General features: G+C 51.4%; 1 protein-coding gene and 1 long non-coding RNA gene across 2 annotated transcripts in view; one reads left to right on the forward strand and one right to left on the reverse strand.

Moving 5' to 3' along the window:
• LOC139076027 (uncharacterized) overlaps window positions 1-11,987 on the forward strand; it is a 46,790-nt gene extending 34,803 nt beyond the window's left edge. Inside the window, exon 2 of the long non-coding RNA XR_011527246.1 lies at window positions 11,520-11,987. This is a non-coding gene — a long non-coding RNA (uncharacterized lncRNA). The remainder of the gene's footprint in view (window positions 1-11,519) is intronic.
• On the reverse strand, window positions 1,252-17,701 carry SIAH2 (siah E3 ubiquitin protein ligase 2). The gene is made up of 2 exons (XM_008521467.2): window positions 17,146-17,701; window positions 1,252-1,870 (listed from the first exon to the last, which is right to left on the reverse strand). Exons 1-2 carry the CDS (start codon window positions 17,560-17,562, stop codon window positions 1,313-1,315), a joined length of 975 nt encoding a protein of 324 aa, XP_008519689.2. The 5' UTR covers window positions 17,563-17,701; the 3' UTR covers window positions 1,252-1,312.
• Window positions 17,702-19,141: the final 1,440 nt, after the last annotated feature.

Here is a 19,141-nt window from a genome sequence, read left to right on the forward strand (position 1 = left end):
CAGTACTCAGGACATCAGCTTAGCCAAGTCTCTTCCTTCTGAGTCTGCAGGGCAGGAGAAATACTCTTCTCTCCCCCGCGCTAGCACACTCAGACAGCACGGGCAGCTCCAGGGAGACCAGCGACACTCCATCGTCCAGAGGAGCGAGTCTGGAGCCCAGTGCTGCGCTGACCTGCGCTCCAAGCTTGGACGAAGGACTGTGTGCTCGGGCGGAAAAAGGGAGGCTCCAAGCCCACGTGGTGGGGGAGCTTTGCTGCACCTGCACACAGTAGGCACCCAGTTAATATACATCGTTCAGGTCACAAAAGGAAGCACGCCATTCATTTTTGGAAAATATTTATTAAAAAACTAAAGTGAATGTGGCAAAAAAAAAACCCAACACAAACCTTTAAATAGCAAGCATATGACACTGGTTATAAAGCGTTTTCAACTCTACTGATCTAGTCTCTCCCAACCTCTACAGTCAAGGAGGGCCTCCAAGGGAGCCACGTGTGAACAGGTCATCGGTACTCGTGAGGAGCAAAACCTCATGACGTGAGCACTGTCAGTGGCCACATGACTCACCTTCCTAGGCAATCCGCCCCAAACACAAGAGAGTGACCAACCTCAGGCATGTGTCCCGGGGCTGTAGTTCTGGTTTTAATGTGGGGGTGGGGGCGGTCAGGGGATCAAACAGTAGACAGACAGTGTCAGTAGAGGGCAATCTTTAAGCACCTTTAAAATCTGGACCCTTTTCCACAATTTAACCCAGCAATTCTCAAACTCTTCTGTTGTGAAAGAATCACCTGATGGGACTGTCGAATTCACAGGCCCCACAAACCCTCCTATTGAAGATGGGTACTCCGGTGCTTCTGTGCACGCTGGTTAGTCATCCAGTTTGAGAAACACCGTTTAAAATGCATTCAAACAATCCCTAGCCCCTAAAAACAAGATAAAAGTAAAGTTAAAGAATCTGCTGACAGTCACTGTGCTTTTGTCAACTTGGAGGGACCAACATAGGGGGGCAGGAGCCTCCGATTCCCGACAGACTGGTCTACAGGAGCCCTGAGCAACCTGTCAAGTGCTGTTCAGCAAGTAAATAAAAGTGAATAATCAAGTTGATTTTAGCTCACAAGGCAGCCTCCGAATGACTAACAGGCCAACCCCATTCATCCCAGTTTAATGAACTCTGTTGGGCCGATGCCAGACGGGAAGCTGCTGTTCAGACAGAACACAGGGTAACTGGGTCCCGAGGTGTGAAGACATAGTGAATAAAACATCTATAAAAACCTTTATTAACCAGAGAGCACGATGCCCGAATGATTTCAGGGCATCAGGGACAACATGTAGAAATAGTCACATTGATTCCAAGGTTCCCATTATCCGCAAAAAGGTGTGCTATGGCTGTGTCAAACACAAGGCAGTCGCTGTTCATGATGGCTGCGGCCACGCCGTCGTGGATGGACCGGGGCGTGGCCTCCCAGGTCAGTCTCCGCCGGTTCCCGTTCAGCTCCAGTCTGTAGGCAAAGTTCTCGGCCTGCTTGCGGGTGCCGATGAGCAGGACAATGGCGAAGAATTGCTGGTGGCCTTCGTACTTCTCCTGCTTCTCCAGCACCAGCATGAAGTGGTGGCCGAAGCACGACTGCATCATCACCCAGTCGACGGCCCCCGGCAGGTTAATGTCTGTAGCCAGGAAGACGATGTCTTCTCCCTGGAGGGTGGTGATGCTCTTGTGGGCGTGCATGAGATGGGACATCACGGCTTCCAGGGAGCCCTGCCACTTGCAGGAAGCACCAGGACAAGGGCAGGAGTAGGGCCGGTATTCACAGATGTCTTCGTGTTCCGGCTTCTCCGTGTGGTGCAGGGTCAGGGAGCAGCCCGTGGTGGCATACTGCAAGGAGGAAAGAGACACACTGAGCCATCGGGCCGCCTCAGAGCCTCCACAGGTGCAGACCTCAGGCTTCCGGGGCTTAACCTGTATTCTCATGTCAGCTACTTTTGCTCCAGATGAGTTAAATACATAAAAGTCTCAGTTCCTATTCACCATCAGTATTGCCAGACATGAAATCAGGGGCATCTCCTGAGCCAGCAAGGTACTGCATTCCATGCCCCCCATTCGTGCATTAAAAATGTGAGAACTAAAGTGCTCATACTATAAACACTTCAGACAACATCGCTGAGCCAGCCCTGGAAAGCCTGACCTGCCCCCTTATTTTCTGTGAGTTTAAAGAATTTTTTAAGCAATTTAAAATTGCTTAGGGCTGAGGCTGGGCAAGGAATGTGGGTTATCTCCAGACTAGTTCTCACCTAAGACCATTTTGAAAATAGCCTAACTCCTCTTGGTTGTCCTCTGCACTTCTTCCCGGCTTCAAGTGGTGACTGGCAGGCCGAGTGTGGGGAAGGCTGCCCTCTGGACCCCCCAGGAAAGAAGAGGGCTGGAGGCCCCTGACATGGCTAAAGTATCACCTCAGCTTCCTCACCTTTTAAACCCTCCCCCACCAGGGGCTTTAAACATACTTTTTGGGTAAAAGGAAATCACATCCAAGAGCTACTTGACCAACTCAGGAGACTGCGGCCAGTTTGCCTCCAGCCAGTGGAGGTTAAAGTGCGAACGGCCTGAGCCCGCTGGACGTTGCCCAGGCCGCTCCCTCAAGTCCAGTGCACCTCGCTTCATGACCAGGGATGTCAGGGCCTCATGGCAGGCCCAGGAGGAAGGGGAACCAGAGTGCGCCCCACAGTGGGCGCCTGTCCGAGATGAGTTTTCGGACATGGTCAGTCAGCCCCTCAAATGCTGCCTTAACAGGGTAGCAACAACCCCTTTTTCCCCTTAGCACCCGGAATGACGTGCCCAGTGGATAAATCACACCCATCGTGGAAAGCCCACAGGAACGACCGTGTGAAGTCCCAGGTGCCGGGGGAGAATCAGCCACAAGTAGACACTTGCCCAGCGCATAACGCTGGCGTCTTGTAAAGAAGAAGGAAACCTGAATCACCTTTTTTGGCTGAAACCAGATGTCAGCCTCATCCCCTCGAGCACACAGTGGCAGGTAAACTGCTGTCTGCGTGCCCCACCTGGACTCCCCCACCCCCTCCTGAGACATGAGGACACCAAAGGAGAGCAGGGCCAGGTCATTTTTCTAAGAAAAATGTCCAAGTGTCCAATTACTAACAAAACCAAGCAACCCCACAGCTCTTGTTGCTTCTCCCTACCCTGCCTTCGGGGATAAACCCCTTACGGACTTCCAGCGGGTCCAATTCTAACCTGTGCGGCTGAATTTATCACTAGCAACATGCAGGCGCCGAGCACCTTCTCCATAGGAGACCCGAAGCTCGAGTCTCTGAGAGGGCAGGAGCAACGAAGCCAGTCTCCACTCCTAGGGAGATGAGTCTCCCTAATAAGGAAGAAGAGAGTGGCTTAGAGAAGGAAATGCAGCTCGCTCCTCGCCCGTACCTAAAGCGGGTCACAGTAATCTTCAACAGAAACTGGCAGAACCATCTCACTGTTACTTACTTTGCCCAAAGGAATTGCTTATTCATCTTTTTTAACCATGGACTAATTTTAAAAGCATAGGTGTAAAAAACTTAATCAGAAGGCAAAACAAATTTATTTATTTATCCATATATATTGATGCTTTGTGTTCCTGACAAGAATAAGGCCCTAAAACACTCATTCTTGTTAACTGTGTTTGAAGTCTCGGGCGCAGCTAAGAACACAGAGCCTCCCGATGTTCTTCTGTGAGTGACGGTGAGGCATTTCTGCCCAGAGTTTAAAAACACACACATGCACCATAAAAATAGCAAGAATTAGCCCAGAGCCTGGCAGATCCTCTGGCTGAAACAGGCCATCAGTATTTGGATCTGAGGACCTCTCAGAATGGGCTGCTTCCCACAGCTGCCCAGGGATAGTTCCGGGAACGAGATGAACTTTGGCAGCGAGGCCGGAGGAGCACCACCCCCGTCTCCCGACCACTCCACGTTCACGAGCTCCAGCGTACGCAAATATTTATCGTCTAGCAGTCATTTTAGAACTTTTCCTTGAGTAACTCCAGTAGAATATTTAGATTCTGAGTTGTATTTGGTTTGCCTTAGAAGTCACACCCTCTCCCTTCAACTCAAGTCTAGAGGGCAGGGAACCGTCGCAGACTACACCAATAGGAAAGGGATCACCTAGCGTCTGTGTGGACGGCGACCTTGTGAAAGAGACCTTGCCGAGCCTCTGTGAGCTCAAACAAACATACTGTTGCAGTGCCAGGTGACTGCTTTGCTCTGCTTGTTCTAAAGCTGAACTTTAACGTCAATCTGTTCCTTCCCTTGTCCATCCTGAGGGAGGGCGTGTCTTCATCACCACTGGGGCCGCTTTATGACGGCTGGACTAGAGATGATCTCTGAAAGGATCTAGACTTTACACACGTGCATGCACACACACACACACGCTGCTGCCACACTTCAAACTGGTAACAGTCTCAGCATTCCTGGAATGACATTCCACAGCATGGTGGGTGTTCTTGTCGCCTACAATAGGGGCTGTCATCGGAGAGATCAGAGGGCAGGCTTCGGGGCCTGTGAATTCCCTGAGACCGTATGGCCAGGGGCCTCTGAGCAGCGACACAGACTGCGCTGGCCCCTGGGCCGGTGTTGTCCTGACAAGCTCCAGGGGTTACTAAGGGCTGTGACTCTCCATCCTAGGACACAGAGATTCCAGATCAGCCCGAGATCCCACCCTTGTGTTGCCTGTGTGCAACCACAGACAGCTCAAATACAGCAAAATACAGAGAACCAAGGAAGACCAGGGGCACAGGTGATTTCACAGTGGGGACAGTGAGGAGGGGAAGGAAGCTTTCACTGGACGGAGTGGAGTGTGGGTGGAGTGGTTCTCTCTGTCTAGCACAGGCTGGGTGGGGATAAGACCTAACTGGGAAGGCAGGCCTAGACTGCCAGGGCCTTGACTGACAGTTTAGTTTACGTCAGAGCTTCTCCACAGTGACACTACTGACATTTTAGACCAGATAATTCTGTGTGCTGGGGGCTCTGCTGTGCACTGTAGGATGTTTAGCAGCATATCTGGCCTCTACCCGCTAGATGCCAGTAGCAAGTGCCAACCCCCCACCCCCCGTTATGACAACCAGAAATGTCACCAGGCATGGCTGAACGTCTCCTGGGGGGGCAAAATCACCCTGGTGGAGAGCCACTAGTTTTTCAATGAATGACAAAACCTGGCCAGGCCATACAACCACAGCTGGCGGAGCGCCGTCCTGCCCCCCTCCCCCGGCCGGTCACTGCCACCCCATGTGCACTCCCAGGATGGCCCAAGACACTGGAGCACGGAGGTGGCCAGGGAGCTGGTTCGGCCAGTTTTACAGAGTGACAGGTCACTCGTGGCCACGCCAGGGGTAGAGCCTGCGGCCGTCCCCGCTCCTCCTCGGGCTCCCTCACTGCACCAACTGCTTAAGAGTCAAACAAAGAATCAATGTTTTGAGAAAAAGAAACAATTTACATCTGCCGTGACCCCCTGACCCCAACCCAGCGCCTGGAAAACCCAGGGCCCACAGCCTTCTAATATTAACTTCTTCCTGGGTTTGCCACGAGAAAAACAGCCTCTCCCTCAGGAACGGGGCAGCAGCGCCTCACAAATAAATAACCCCCAGGGAGCCCTCCCCGCCTTCTCTGGCTTCTCGAAGGAGGTCCTGAGGCTCCACTTTGCACAGCCTGAAAGGGCTCGCCACCAGGCGTGCAGGGGCCAAGGAGCCGCCCGGCCCTCCGCTGCCCACTCTTGCTCGGGCTGTTCGAGGAGGGCTGCCTTGTCTCCGGGATGGCCCACAGCCGCGGACGAGCTTCTCCGCAGGGAAATTCTGCTCCTGTCCCCGGGGTGGGGCGCAATGGGAATTCGCTGTAAGTAAACCTCTGGGGGGGAGGGCAGCTGGTGAGAGGGACACAACCACACACAGAAGCCCAAAGCTAATGAAAGGAGGGCAGGGAAGATGGCCCAGCAGAAGGAGAAACAAAGAAAGGTTGAAATAACATTTGTGACTTCTCTCTGGAAGCTTTCCGCGTTGCAGGGGCTCAGAAGTCTTGTGCAAACGTGTCCTGCCACGAAAGGCAATGTGTGACCTGGGGCCTCATTCTAAGTCCTTGAAGAGAGCAGTAAATAGTGCCAGTGCTTTTCCTCGGCATGGGGTTTGAAGGCTATATTTAAGCTGGAATTTGGACAGGGTTTTTCCCTTTTTGACACAGAAACCCCTTTACTCACAAATAAACATGACAAGATAGGTCAGAAACACAGTCAAATACTACACAGCTGTTAGTTACCTAACAACCACAGTCACATTATACTTGTTTATGTATGACCATATAAACAGAATAACCCTTCTTAGCCACGGTGCTGTGAAGGTCATGGGTCCTGTGACTGGTTTAGAACAAGTCACTTAACCTATTTAATTAAATTTGACTCTCTGTGATTCAAGAACAATTTGCCAAACCCCGCCCCATGGGGGCGCTGTGAGCTCCGTGCAGAAGCAGGTCCCTCGGGGGACTGAGGTCACCTCCCGCTGCCACCTGCTCACCTCCCGGGAAACAGTGAAAAGTGTTAGCTAAGTGTCTGCCAGCGCCCCAAGTGAGAATGTCTCAAGAAAAACAAAGCACAATTGATATTTTGTTGTTGATGCTCATAAACTTTTGAATTAGATCCAAGAAATGCCCTGGTCTTGGAGTAAGCAAAAAAGCAAACCGCACTTTCCTTCAGTCTGCATGAGCTGTCAAGATCCAAAATGCGCACCGGTCGGTAGGCAACGCAGGACCCTGGACTGGAAACCAAAGTGGCTACAAAGGGCGTTACTGGGGCAACCACCGAAATCTGCATATGGCCTGAGGATTAGGCAATAGTGTCTCCTGCAGGTCGCACTTCCTGTACCATAATGAGTAAGAAAATGTCCTTGTCGTTGTTAGGAGAAACACAGTGGGTCAAGGGGCAGCATGCCTGCAATTTACATTCAAATGGTTTAAAAAACACTCGTACTAATGGAGAGCACACAAGTGGTAAGGCAAATGGGACAAAAAGGAGACAATGGTGAATCTGGATAGAGCGTATATGGGTATTTTTGGTACTATTATTGCAGTTGTTATGTAAATTTGAAATCATATAAAAATAAAAACATTAAAGAATCCAGGGGTTGAGTTGGCATATTTATCCTTATGGGACAGAGATTCCTTTTGCAAAGTTGGTTGAATGAATTAAGTTTTATTATAATAGTGTTTTGTTTTTTTTTAAAGAAAACCTACTTTCAACTCCACATCCACATGGAAATACAACTAAGTTAGTAGTTTTTCTTTTTCTAGCTCTTGGGACACATTTTAGTGAACCAATAGCTGTGCAGTGCAGACGTCAGTTGGTGCAATAACCAACTCTTCTTTCACCTCCACAGAAGACAAAGTCTTCTCCACTGCTCCTCTGATCCTTCTGAAGGTCTGTGGGCACCTGACAAATCTGGGGCCCTGGACTATGGTTTCCAGGCTCCGCGGTTTCCTCACCCACCACCCTGAGTGGTCCAAGGAGAACTCCTATTTGACGGCGGACCACATCTGAAGAGGAGCTCCAGCAATGACTTGCCCACGCCTCTGTCCTCTACAACGGTAGAGGTGAACCCAGAGATGGAATCAGAGCTTGTGAGTCCAGCTGGAAGGATGACTTCCTGGCTGGATAACTTTTTATGTACAATAGGGACCTACTGGTTGGAGGCTCTCTCCTCAACATTCTTTAGACTTGTTCAAATAGGAGTTGTAGCTATACCTGGTTTAGACCCAAAATCAGGGCAAAGCTTACATTTTAACCAGCAGTTAAATTTTACCACTTCTTAAAAGGACTTCTAGCAATTCAAGTTAGCTCTTTTGTTACTAAAAATGTGTTTATCTGCCCTCAAAATATCACTGAATGATCGCAGGTTATTTTCCAGTTAATTTATGGGCCTATTAAGTTTGTTAATTGGTTTATTGATTTATTGTCTGCTTCCCACCCACCCAATATTTGTTGGTAAATGAATAAATATGAGGTTTATCTGCAGAGGATGATTGTTCTCCACCATGTTAATTTTACTGTAATTAAAAGTTTTACTGTGGAACTTAGAATTAAAAAAAAAAGATTCAATACACCTTGAGATCATGCAAGGCAAAATGCTTATTTTAGACTTCAGTCACTATGGGTTTGTTTTATAATTTTTGATAAAGGCATTTCACACATTTTATTTACATAAACTATTTGGGGTGGGGGTGTTTATAGCTTTTCTGAAACCTTACACAGATGGGGAAATGATGACACTGTTGTCATTTTGACAGCTCTATGTCCCTCTTGCTAAAAATGTGTTTATGATCACTGGTCGAATAGCTATGATTAGAACTCAAGTGCCCAGTGTCCTGTGTGACCTTGAACTGAGCCTACCATGTCACTTCTGAGTGGGTCTGTAAAACTGCCTACAACTCATGCCTTGAGTATCATGAGCCATGGAGAAGTTCAGGCTTGGACAACAGGACAAAGTGAAAGCTCTTCTTGTGACTCGTACTTAACCTGTATCTGTCTAGTATCTTTCCTCTCAGAATCTTAGCGAATTTTCACTTAACTCAAATGGCAGATTCCTCACGTATGCTGTGAAGTAGCGCAAAGAGATATTTATCAACCAATAGTGCAGTAAGGGTTCCACAGATAATTAAATGAGAAGACAATGTCACTCAGTACCAGGACTGTCCAACAGTGGTGAGACTAAAAAAATACTGACACTGGACTTTATCAACTTTGTTCTGGAGAAGGCAATTCCAATGAAAATCTCAGGCTCAAAAATTCCTCCTTTTTGCTTAAGAGAAAGTTGACAAACCCCACTTTGCAGTGATCTGAGAACATCCTGCTGTTGGGGGTGGTGGCGTGTGGCCTTATGAAGACCCCCTGAGCTGGCAAGGCTTTATTTTAAATCTTAGAAACTTTAAACAAAAGTTGAGTTGACCAAGTCTGCTTCTCATCTGACCATAGCCAGAGTTAGCAGGTGGCCACACACTGTCTTGGAGAACCAGTTCTAAGTCCCTTCAGAGTGAGTGGCTTTATGCCATGCTACCAGCACCCTGGCCACCTTCTCGATTTGCCCTCACCCGTCCATGCCAGGCCTCCACCTGCGTCATCACACTGACGGCCCTGACCACTCTTCACAGTGCCACATCCCTCAGCAGTCTTTATTCCTCAACTGAAGCAGTCCAATTCCCCAGAAGACTTAAGTGGTAGGGTTGCCAGATTTAGCAAATAAAAATACAAGATGCCCAGTGTGTCCCAGGCAATATTTGGGTTACACTTACACCAAAAAAATTATTTGTTTATCTGAAATTCAAATTTAACTGGGCATCCTGTATTCTACCTGGCAATCCTAATAAAGAGTGCTCTTCTGGTACCACTGCTGTCCCTGCCAAAGCCACCACGTGAGTCTGGGGCTCACTGTTCCTCAGCAGGGTGGAGTGGGCAGCAGACACGGTGGGAGGCCGAGGTGGGAGACACCGTACATGTCATTACAAGGCCATTCTGGAGCTTCTGCTCCCCACACTCACAAGCTGCATGAGTGTGGGCCAGTCTCTTGGGGAGGGATACCAACCGTGTCCTATTTCCTCTTCAGAGTAATTAGCAGGATAACATGAGATAGTACACCTAGTTCAGACAGGTAAACAACGTCCTCTTGAGCAGCTCCACTGGCCTCCCCACCTCACCCCATCGGGATCATCCTTCTTCACCAGCAACCTGCCGCTCATCCTTCATAATGCCGCTCCAACACCACCTCTGCAAGCAGGTCTCCAGGCCACTCTGCTCCCCCGACTTCAGAAGGGCTCTACTGGCACCTCTCTCTCCACCGAGAGACTCAGAGTTTCAGAAGGACGAGGGCGGACGGGAGGCAATGGCTGGCTAGGCAGATGGTGTGTAGGAAGGAGCGGGCTCGGGGCTGCCGGAGATCCAAGGCAGATGAAAAGTGAGTGGGTAATGAGGAGGAGCCAACTGTGGCCTGAGGTTACTTCGGGGAGAAGCAGCAGGCAGGAGCACAAGAAACAAGCATGCCAACACCCACTGTGGGGTGCTGAGAGAGTGGGCCGCACTTGTCAATGACTCCCAGGGAGAAGGCAATCTGGCTCTACTATCAGAAGCTCTGCACTTCTGCATACACCCTGTGGCCCCACCACTCAACTGCTAGGAATCTGTCATTAGGAAATAATTATTTTCTTATGCACGAGGATTCAGTTTAGCAGTACCTTTTTTTTTTTAATCACACTAAGAAGACAGAATGACTTAAATGACCACAAACAGGAGCTTGAATAAATAACTCTGATACCATTGTGGAATTTTAAGACTACACAGTTCTTAAACATGACCTTAAAGACTATTTAACAATGTGGAGAAGCAGTCATGATGTGTCAGATGAAAAAGCAGGTTATGAAATAGCCTGTGGATTTCCTGTCCTACCTGCTTTGTTTTGAGTGAAAACTCCATTGATGTAGAGGTAAGTTTGCAAGGACATACACAAAAATGGTATAGGGGTTATTTCCAGGTGGGGGATTACAGGAGATCTTAATTTTTTATTACTTTCTATATGTTCGACATTTAAAACTAAAGATCATGACTTTAAAAAACATATTTTATAATGTGTAAAATAAAATACACAATTAAAAAGTGCTGCCTAGTCTAACTGGCTTTCCCTTCTAAAAGCATTGAAGAAACGATAAAACGTCTCAGCACTGGACACCAATGCCGGGGCCACCTCAGCCGGCTCGAGGAAACCCTCCCCCATCGGGAGCGGGGAAGAGAATCTCGGAGAGGGAATCCACGGAAGAAAATTAGCAAGATTCCAGTTTTTCTTTTTAAAGTTAATGCCTGGGCCTGACCTCAGACATTGGCCATGTGCTCTCTGTCAGCCTCTCGCCGTGACATTTATTCAGGGTTCACTCTGTGCTGGGCTGTGTGTGGCGCTTCACATGAATTAATGCTGAGTTTGATCCTCTGAACAAGCTAATCATCTCCCCATTTTACCAATGAGCCACTGAGGCTGGGAGAGGTCACCAGTTTGTCACAGTGGGGACAGATGGGGATCTGACCAGGAGACTTGAGAAAGGCCTGCCCTCAACACTAGCTGAGGAAGAGGTAATCTGGGGGAGGAGTGACCCAAAGACACTTCCTTTGTTGACTCAAGGTTGTGACATTGGGCCCAGGCCCACACACTTAACACAGGTGTACCTTCCACCCATCTCCACAGCGTCTGTGGCTAACACTGGAAGGGTAACCTTTTGTCTCACAGACAACATACAGTCTAATATTCATCACCTACAGTCTTTACCCAACTGGAAACGAGAATGACAAGTTTCCCAATTTTTAAGAAATTAATGGAGAAAGATGGGCATCTGGGGAAAGTTGATGAAATTCTGCTAGAGAATTTTCAGTATCTCTCCTAAGCCTTAGAAAGCACACTCTAAGATTTAATGTAAAGATACATTTGATCAGGAAAACGTCTTAGCTTTCTTATTTTCCTTTTCAGGATGTCCGGAGTGGAGTCACACTCCAACGCCCCGTGTATGACCACGCTCTGCACAACTCACCGCAATACACATGCCGGCACTCACTTCAGCAAATGTGTACCTACTATGTGCGCCTTTCAAGGAGTGGTGACATTATGGGTTTAAAGGAGAAATGCCATTCACAAATTTTGTCAGATGTGTAAGTCTGGTTCTACAGACATTTTGCAGGAGGTCTTACTATGGTCCTAGTACGTCACACTTCATATGGGGCTTCCGGAGGGCTCTCACACAGAACAGGAGAATTTAATCAGTCTCAGACTGGGGACTTCCCAGGCCACACCTGCTGTTCCTTTGGTTCGCCTCCATTCTAACTGTCCTAAAGATCAACCTTAAGTAACAATGATTTGCTCCAGTTCCAGGCCGTGGTAACTTGTGAAAAATCTTTGGCCAACTATGTGTAGAGTCAGCATTAAACTTCAGTCCTCCTACCTGGCATTCCGGCGCTTCTGTTCCTATTTTACACTCAAAAGCTGTCCTGTCAATTTCGTTCTCGACGATCTCGCGGGCTTGGCTGCAGCCAGCGCAGCTTTTATGAGACAACCCACTCAGCTCCAGCCAGTAGTGAAGACCGCGGGGACAAGTTCCAAAGGAAATGATTTGTGTCTTAGGACAATTTTTGAGGTTAAAAAGAGATCTTTGAAGTGGTTTTGGCAAATCGGCTATCCCCCCAGGCTTCTAGGTGATTGATCACCCCTCACCTAGCAACCACCCCAATACCAGCCATCCGCCAGCTGATCTGGGGAAGCAAAAGCCCCCTGCAGCACTTCCGACCTGACCTCAGAGCGCCCCCCCAGCTGGGCATCACCTCCATTCTCCTTAACCGAAGAACAGGCTCAGGGAGGACTGGACGGCGGGCCTCCAGAGCCAGGGGGAGGACCCTGTCCTGTCCCTTGCCTCCGATCTTTTCCCTGGGACAGCTTACTAGACTGCGCAATCTCAGGGCAAAAAAGATCCTTGGTATAATCATTGAGCCCAACTCTTTCTCTCTCTCTTTTTCTTTTTTTGGGGAAGATTAGCCTTGAGCTAACATCTGCCACCAATCCTCCTCTTTTTGCTGAGGAAGACTGGCCCTGAGCTAACATCCGTGCCCATCTTCCTCTACTTTATATGTGGGACGCCTGCCACAGCATGGCTTGCCAAGTGGTGCCATGTCCTTACCCGAGATCTGAACTGGTAAACCCCGGGCCGCCAAAGTGGAACATGCGAACTTAACCACTGGGCCACCGGGGCAGCCCCCCCCCCAACTCTTTCTCTTAAAGACACTTGGGTACAAAGAAATAAACTGACTTTACAAAGTCAAACATCTAGTCACAAGACAACAGTTCAGGTCTCCCAAAGGCCAAAGGAAATCGTCCCTCGGCAAAATAGAGAGGAGAAGAAAATGAGCTGTAACCTCACCTACAGCTGGAGCCTCCTGGGGTTCCCGAGTTCACGTATGGGAAGAGCTCAGCAAGAACTTCCACTCGTGACCGCTCCCCACAAGAGCCCCAGATCAGGGGCTGCACAGGGGCGGGTGGAATTTGGTCTCCAGACATGCTTGGGTTGGCCTGCAAGTGCTGGCTTTAAATTTGAATTTGGCCAATGTTAGAAAAAGAAAAAAAAAAGAAAGAAAGAAAAAATTGAGATATTTAGCATTTTAAAAATCTAGACTTATGGCTTTTCTTGAAAAAATTCAAAGGTGTGGCATGGCTGCATCCACATTCCGACCTGGGCCAGTCAGCCAGAGCTGAGCCGAAGCTGCCCGCTCGCAGGCGGCCCGGGGTCCCCAGCGCCCAACCGTCTCCTCTGCTCTCGAGGTCTCCTGAACCCCGGAGGCCACGGGTCAGAGGCCACACCCCCTGCACACCTGTCCCTGCTGGTGTTCTGAGTTTGTCTCCACTGCACAAGATGAGTCCACACTGAGGAGCTTTTAGCTTTCCACTGGGTTATCTGACTTGCCTTTTTGTGGTTAAGGAACAAAACAACACTGTCACGGTCCCACTGCTGGGAAGACTCATCTCACCGAGGCTTTCCAGTTCAAGAGCCACCTGGAGATATGCTACGGGAAACTTGCAGAGAAGACAGAGAGAAAACGGAAGGAAAACGTATCATAGCCTGAGTGGGCTGCAGTGGGTCAGCATTTCCCACCGTTGTGGAGAGAAGTGCCTGGCCGATGCTAAAATGCACTGCTGAGCAGGGGCACGTGTGTCAGCCTTCCCTTCTCTCCTCCACCCACACTCCACTGAGACGGGGGGTTTGAGATACAGGGACAGGATGTCAAAACTCCTCAGGCGTGCAAGAAGCTGTAGAATGGACTAAAAATACCACAAGTGGAAGACAGCCCTGCCCTGATAGAGACCCTTTTTTTTAAAAGGGGACCAGAGCTACTAGTGCATGTGGTGCCCTCTACATGAAAGAGGAGCTGGCAGCACTCAAGCCTGTAACCCAGGGGCCCCACACCTAAGTAAGGAAGCCATCCGACAGCACCGCCACTGTGGGGCCGACTGAAGCAGGAGCAGTTCAGAGCCGTGATGAAATCCCCCCAAAATGAGGTTTGTAGCCTACTTCCCCCCATCTTCCCAACCCACAGGCCCTACAAAATTCCCACCAATGAATTTTACAGTGAATTTATGTTGTCTCGCTGGGATTTTCCCATCAGAGGCCCATCTGGGGAACTCGTCAGTCAGAGGGTTTTGTCACTGTTGTCAGCCTTCAGTTATGATGTACACCCTTGGAGTATGAGCTCACATTCAAAAATCCCCACGTAGTGAGCAGTACAAAGGTGTGATGTGTGCCTGTGGGGTGCAGGTGCATGGACTGGCCACTGCGTGACCTTGACAAGTCACTCAACACTTAACCTCTCCATAGACGTTTGTTTCCTCACCTGGAAAGAAGAAAGGCAATCTACTAACAGTCAACCCAGCAGAGGGGCTGGCCCCTTGAGGGCGCCGCGGAAGCAGCCCACCCAGCCTCCCTTCTTTTCATGGAATGCTAGAGGCTACAGGTCCTTGGAAGTCGGGCAGTCCGATCTCGTCATTTACAGAGGAGGAATCCAGGCCCCCAGAGGTGGTCTCCCAGGCAAGCAATGGCGGCTCCATACAACTCTGCAGACCTGGGCTCTGGTACTCTACCCAACACTGGTTTTCTCACATGAGCCAGCCCATGGGAGAGATCTGAGGGCAGGCAGGGGCAGTGACAGGGAAGTCCCTATGATCTCCAGTAGCAAGTGCAGGCCACAGGGCCAGCTACACAGACCTGTTTTGTTGAAGCTGACATAGGCCTTACCGCTCCCGATTGCTCTCATCCTCCCCAGCTGACATAGCTGGGTTGCCTGCTGGGCCTCTGAATACATCCAGGTTTGGTTTATCCAAACGAACTGGCCGAGCCGCCCTGTCCACAGTTTGGATTACTAGCCAGCCAAAGCTGGGACATGCATACTTCAGCTTTATAACTCTCACCCACATGCACACACACAGAAGGGACCCCAAGATCACTTTCTCGGTTCCTGGTCTGTAGGGGAACGGCTGGCCCTGTTGAATTTCAGCTTGCAAAGTGATGGCTTTGCCCAAGTGCATCCCTACAGAACAGCGTCTTGGGACATCATTGACATGTACAGAAATGCTGGGAACCCCTGGTTCCCAAGAGAACTAGTCTTCCCGAAAGACTTCACTAGCACGTTACCCGTTAGGAAAGAACATACGCTTCAACAGGAACCAGAATCCAGATCCTGAAGGTGAAACCTCACACTTCACACAGAGTAACTGCTTCCTTCTCTTTCTCTTGGGAGCAACACAATGCGCTTACAAGATTGCTTTTTAAAAATAAGTTATGGAATACTGACTGATATCAAATGCTCATTTGTGAATGGTAATTCACCTGAAGCCATTTCTTCTATTGGCCACGGAAGGTTTGGGGGGAAGTGAAGGGCTGAGGAGATGGCTCCCCAGAAACCCTGTGGGGCATCCCCCACCCCCACAATATACCTCAAACATCAGATATCCACTCTTAGCTCAGCTGTCACCAGGCTGCCACCTTCTTCCTGACCCTAAGAAAATTATGGAACTATTTTGTCTAAATTGTATGAGAAACAACTCCTGGGCTGGGGGAATTAGTAAACATTAGATGAGGACTGCCTGAAGGCAGAGTCATTTATTAAGACTGCCTGAAACCCGCAGCCCAAACATGGATTCAAACCCTTATTTGAATATGCTATTTTAAAACTGATTTGTGGCAGGGCACAGACCAAATTAAATCACTCATTTTACTGACTTGAGTCCCAAGCTCAGTTCTCTGGTGGATTATTTTTAATTTAAAAATAAGCTGTTGCCCTATAAAAGTAAGCAGCACCAAGGAGAAATGCAGGACAGCCCAAACAGCCCAAAAGGCAGGGAGGCTCCTCTCAACAAACTTGAAAGTATTAGTGACATTATTCCCATTTCCAACTTTAGAAAACGAACTTCATGGTATAGCCCTAGGTTCTAAGAGGTGATCTAGACAGGTATGTCTCTGACACTGCTCCTGAAGATTTTTAAGAGACAGAGTTATAATATGACCACATGATGTAATACCGTGTAGCCAGTTAAGATACCATGAGGTACAGCTCGGTTTCAGACACAGAAAAATAGGTGTGATAACATGAATTTAAAACAGCAAGTTGCAGAAGCCATTTTTGGAGAACAACTTATATCTATGCGAGTGGATATATAAACCTTCCAGACATATGCTGACATCTACGACTCTATACTCAGCTGTGAGGCTGTATCTACCTGTGTTTAGAAACCCCTATAAAGATGCACACGGACCCTAACAACAGCGGAAGGAGGCCAGATGGCTTGCTCTTTCCCTTGACTTTTCTTGTCTTAGTGGTTTGCATTTTTTGCAGGAGCATCTATAACTTTTTAAACTACATAAAAAATAAAGTGATGGGATTTCAAGAACCGTAACAACAGCTCCCGCGTGCCCTTCCTGTGAAATCCTTGGTCAACTCTTGTTTTCACCCTACTGAGCAAAACACACAACTCGCCAGTCCTTGGAAGGCTAGGAGAGGGAAAGGCGTGGCTTGCAGGGTTTTCTTGTGCTGGAGAAAAACAGGCTTTAGGCGCCCTCCTTTTAGCTACCCTCCCGAGGGCTCCCACGTGTCAGGGGTGCGCAGACGGCAGGCGCAGGGAGCAGGAAGAATCCAGGACCAACCCTTCTAAGCTGAGCGCTGGTAAAGGGAGCGTTTATCTCGCCCATTTCCTCCCGCCTCAAACCCCCATAGAGAGTCAGCTTCCCAGTCCAAGTTGTAGTTGAGCGGCCCAGCCCTGCCGAGCACAGCCGAGTACACGTCTGCAGAGGCCGCGGGCACCGCGCGGGGAGAGTGGGGATGCGTTCTAACCACGAGCGCGTGCCCATTAGTCTGGGGTCAGCGCTCGGGCAACCGTCAGCCCAGGGCTACTCCCAAAGCGGACAGGTGGGCATGGGGAAGGGCGGACAACGGGTACACTTTTTTTTTTTTTTTAAATAAAAGATATGTCACCTGCCTCTCAGCGCCTGCGGGTGGGCTGGAGGACGCAGGAGTTCCGGGAGGTGACCGGGCGGAGTCGCGCGGAGGGCACCTGGGCTTACCTTGCAGGGAAACAGGACCGCCGAGGCCACCTTCTCCATAGCCAGGTTCCTGATGCTGGGCGTCAGGGCGCCCCTGCACGTCGGGCAGCAGCTCAACTTCTGGCGGCATTGGTTACACACCAGGTGCCCGGCCTGGCACTGCAGGATGGGGGGCAGGACATAGTCAAAGCAGACCGGGCACTCGAAGAGCGAAGTCAGCTCGTGGTGCTGCGGGGACACCGGGCCAGCCCCGCCGCCGCCGGGGCCCGAGATCACCGCCGCCGCGGCGGGCACCGCGGACGAGCCGGGGCCCGCAGCCGAGATGGTGGCGGCGGCCGGGGGCGCAGCCGGGGACGGGGCGTGCTGGGGCTGCGGCGGCGGCGGCGGCTTGCTGCAGGGTTTGTTAGCGCTGGGGCCGGTGGAGGACGGGCGGCTCATCGCGCTCCGAGCCCACCATGGAACTGCGGGCGCCTGCCTGCCGCGGGGCCGCCGGGGTCAAGGCGGTGCGCCCGCGGGCGCCGGGCTCCGGGGCCACGCCACCGCGCCCAGCCGGGCCGGCGGGGGACGGCGCGCCGGGGCCGGGGCCGGGGCTGGGGATGGGGCTGGGCCGCGCCGCCGCTCTCGGCCCCGCGTGCCCGGTGCCCCTCCGCGCGCGGAGCCCTCCTGCCGGCGGCGTCGCGGGCCCGAGCGAGCGGAGCGCAGAGCCCCGGCCCCCGCCTCCGGAGCGGCCGCTGACGCAAGCCCCGGGGGCGCGCGCGGACGTGACGCCTGGACACGTGTGCGGCCGCCCGGGCGGCGGGGACTGGCAGAGCCACCCTGCGCCGGGCGCCGGCTCCGCCCGACTCCGGCTGGCGGCGCGGGGGACCGCCCTGCGCCGGCGCTTCCTGCGGGCGGCGGGCCGGCCGCCCAGTGAGCATGCCCGGCGCCGCGGCCGCGCGGGGCGGCTGTTCCGGGGCGGGGCGCGGCCGCCCCTCGCCGAGGCGTCGCCCCAGTGCCCCGGCCACACCCCGGGGAGCCGCGCCGACGCGTCCCGGGCGCCAACCAGAAGGCCGAGTTGAGGCGGGGCGGGGCGCGGGCCCCCTGGACGGCTCGGAAAACCCGATCTCCTCCCCCCGGGTTGTGGGGGGGTCCCTGGCGCGCGAGGGGGCCGCCCCGGCTCGCGGTTGGGATCGCGGGGTCGGGACGCGGGGCTTCGGGCCGGAGTGGGGTCGGGGCTCGGTTGGTCCGCAGCGGGCACGGGACCGTGTGCCGGGCTGTTCGGGGTGTGTTCGGGCCACCCCTCGGTCCTGCTCCCGGTGCGGGGTGGGGCGTCAAGTCTTTATTCCATTCTCAGTGGACCTGCCGAAGGCTTCGGTGGGTGAGCGCCTCTGACTTGCAGAGCAGGCCGGGGAGGGAGTTCATGGACAGCGCCTGCCAAAAGGAGAGTTCGAGATCGCCTAGGAATGACAGAAATGTGGGCTGGGTCGTGAGGCCCCGGGAAGACAGTGGGTGACCCTCCAATACGGCGCGCCGCGTCCTCCTCTTTGAGATCCCGCCGAAGTCCAAGGCTTTGATGCGACGTGTGGGCGCTCGCCCTGCACCCCAGTGGACGCCCTGGAGAGGGGTGACAGCCCGGAGAGAATCACATGTTAATTTAATGTGTGCTGTGTGCTCTCAGCTAAATTACTTTTCTGCACACTTGGAGCCACTGGCGCTGGAATTGGGGAAGGGGCTACCTAGAGGGAATCGCATGCTTCTTTGCAGGAGAGACGGTGGGAGGGAACCACAGTCGAGACTAGGTGAAGAACGGTGCCCTCCGCTTGCCGACTGTGTGACTCTGGGCCAGTTCTTTAATTTGTCTACGCCTCAGTTTCCTCATCTGTAAAAGTGGGATAAAAACAGTATCTATTTTATAGGTGGGATGATAAATGCCAAGAACCTGGCTCATCGTAAGCACTGCTTAAACGTTAGCTGTTATCTTTTAAGAAATATCATTATTGAATGTTTAATATTAATGTTAATGAATATCAGTGAATAA

The sequence above is a fragment of the Equus przewalskii genome, chromosome 15, assembly GCF_037783145.1.
Source record: "Equus przewalskii isolate Varuska chromosome 15, EquPr2, whole genome shotgun sequence".
In the NCBI taxonomy this organism is placed as follows: Eukaryota; Metazoa; Chordata; class Mammalia; order Perissodactyla; family Equidae; genus Equus; species Equus przewalskii.

What these genes read in the sequence shown, in the direction of transcription:
- SIAH2 (XM_008521467.2), bottom strand. Translation starts at nt 17,562, where the DNA reads ATGAGCCGCCCGTCCTCCACCGGCCCCAGCGCTAACAAACCCTGCAGC. An exon ending in CGGTCCTGTTTCCCTGCAAG is followed by an intron (nt 1,871 to 17,145) that starts GTAAGCCCAGGT and finishes TCCTCCTTGCAG; the next exon opens with TATGCCACCACGGGCTGCTC.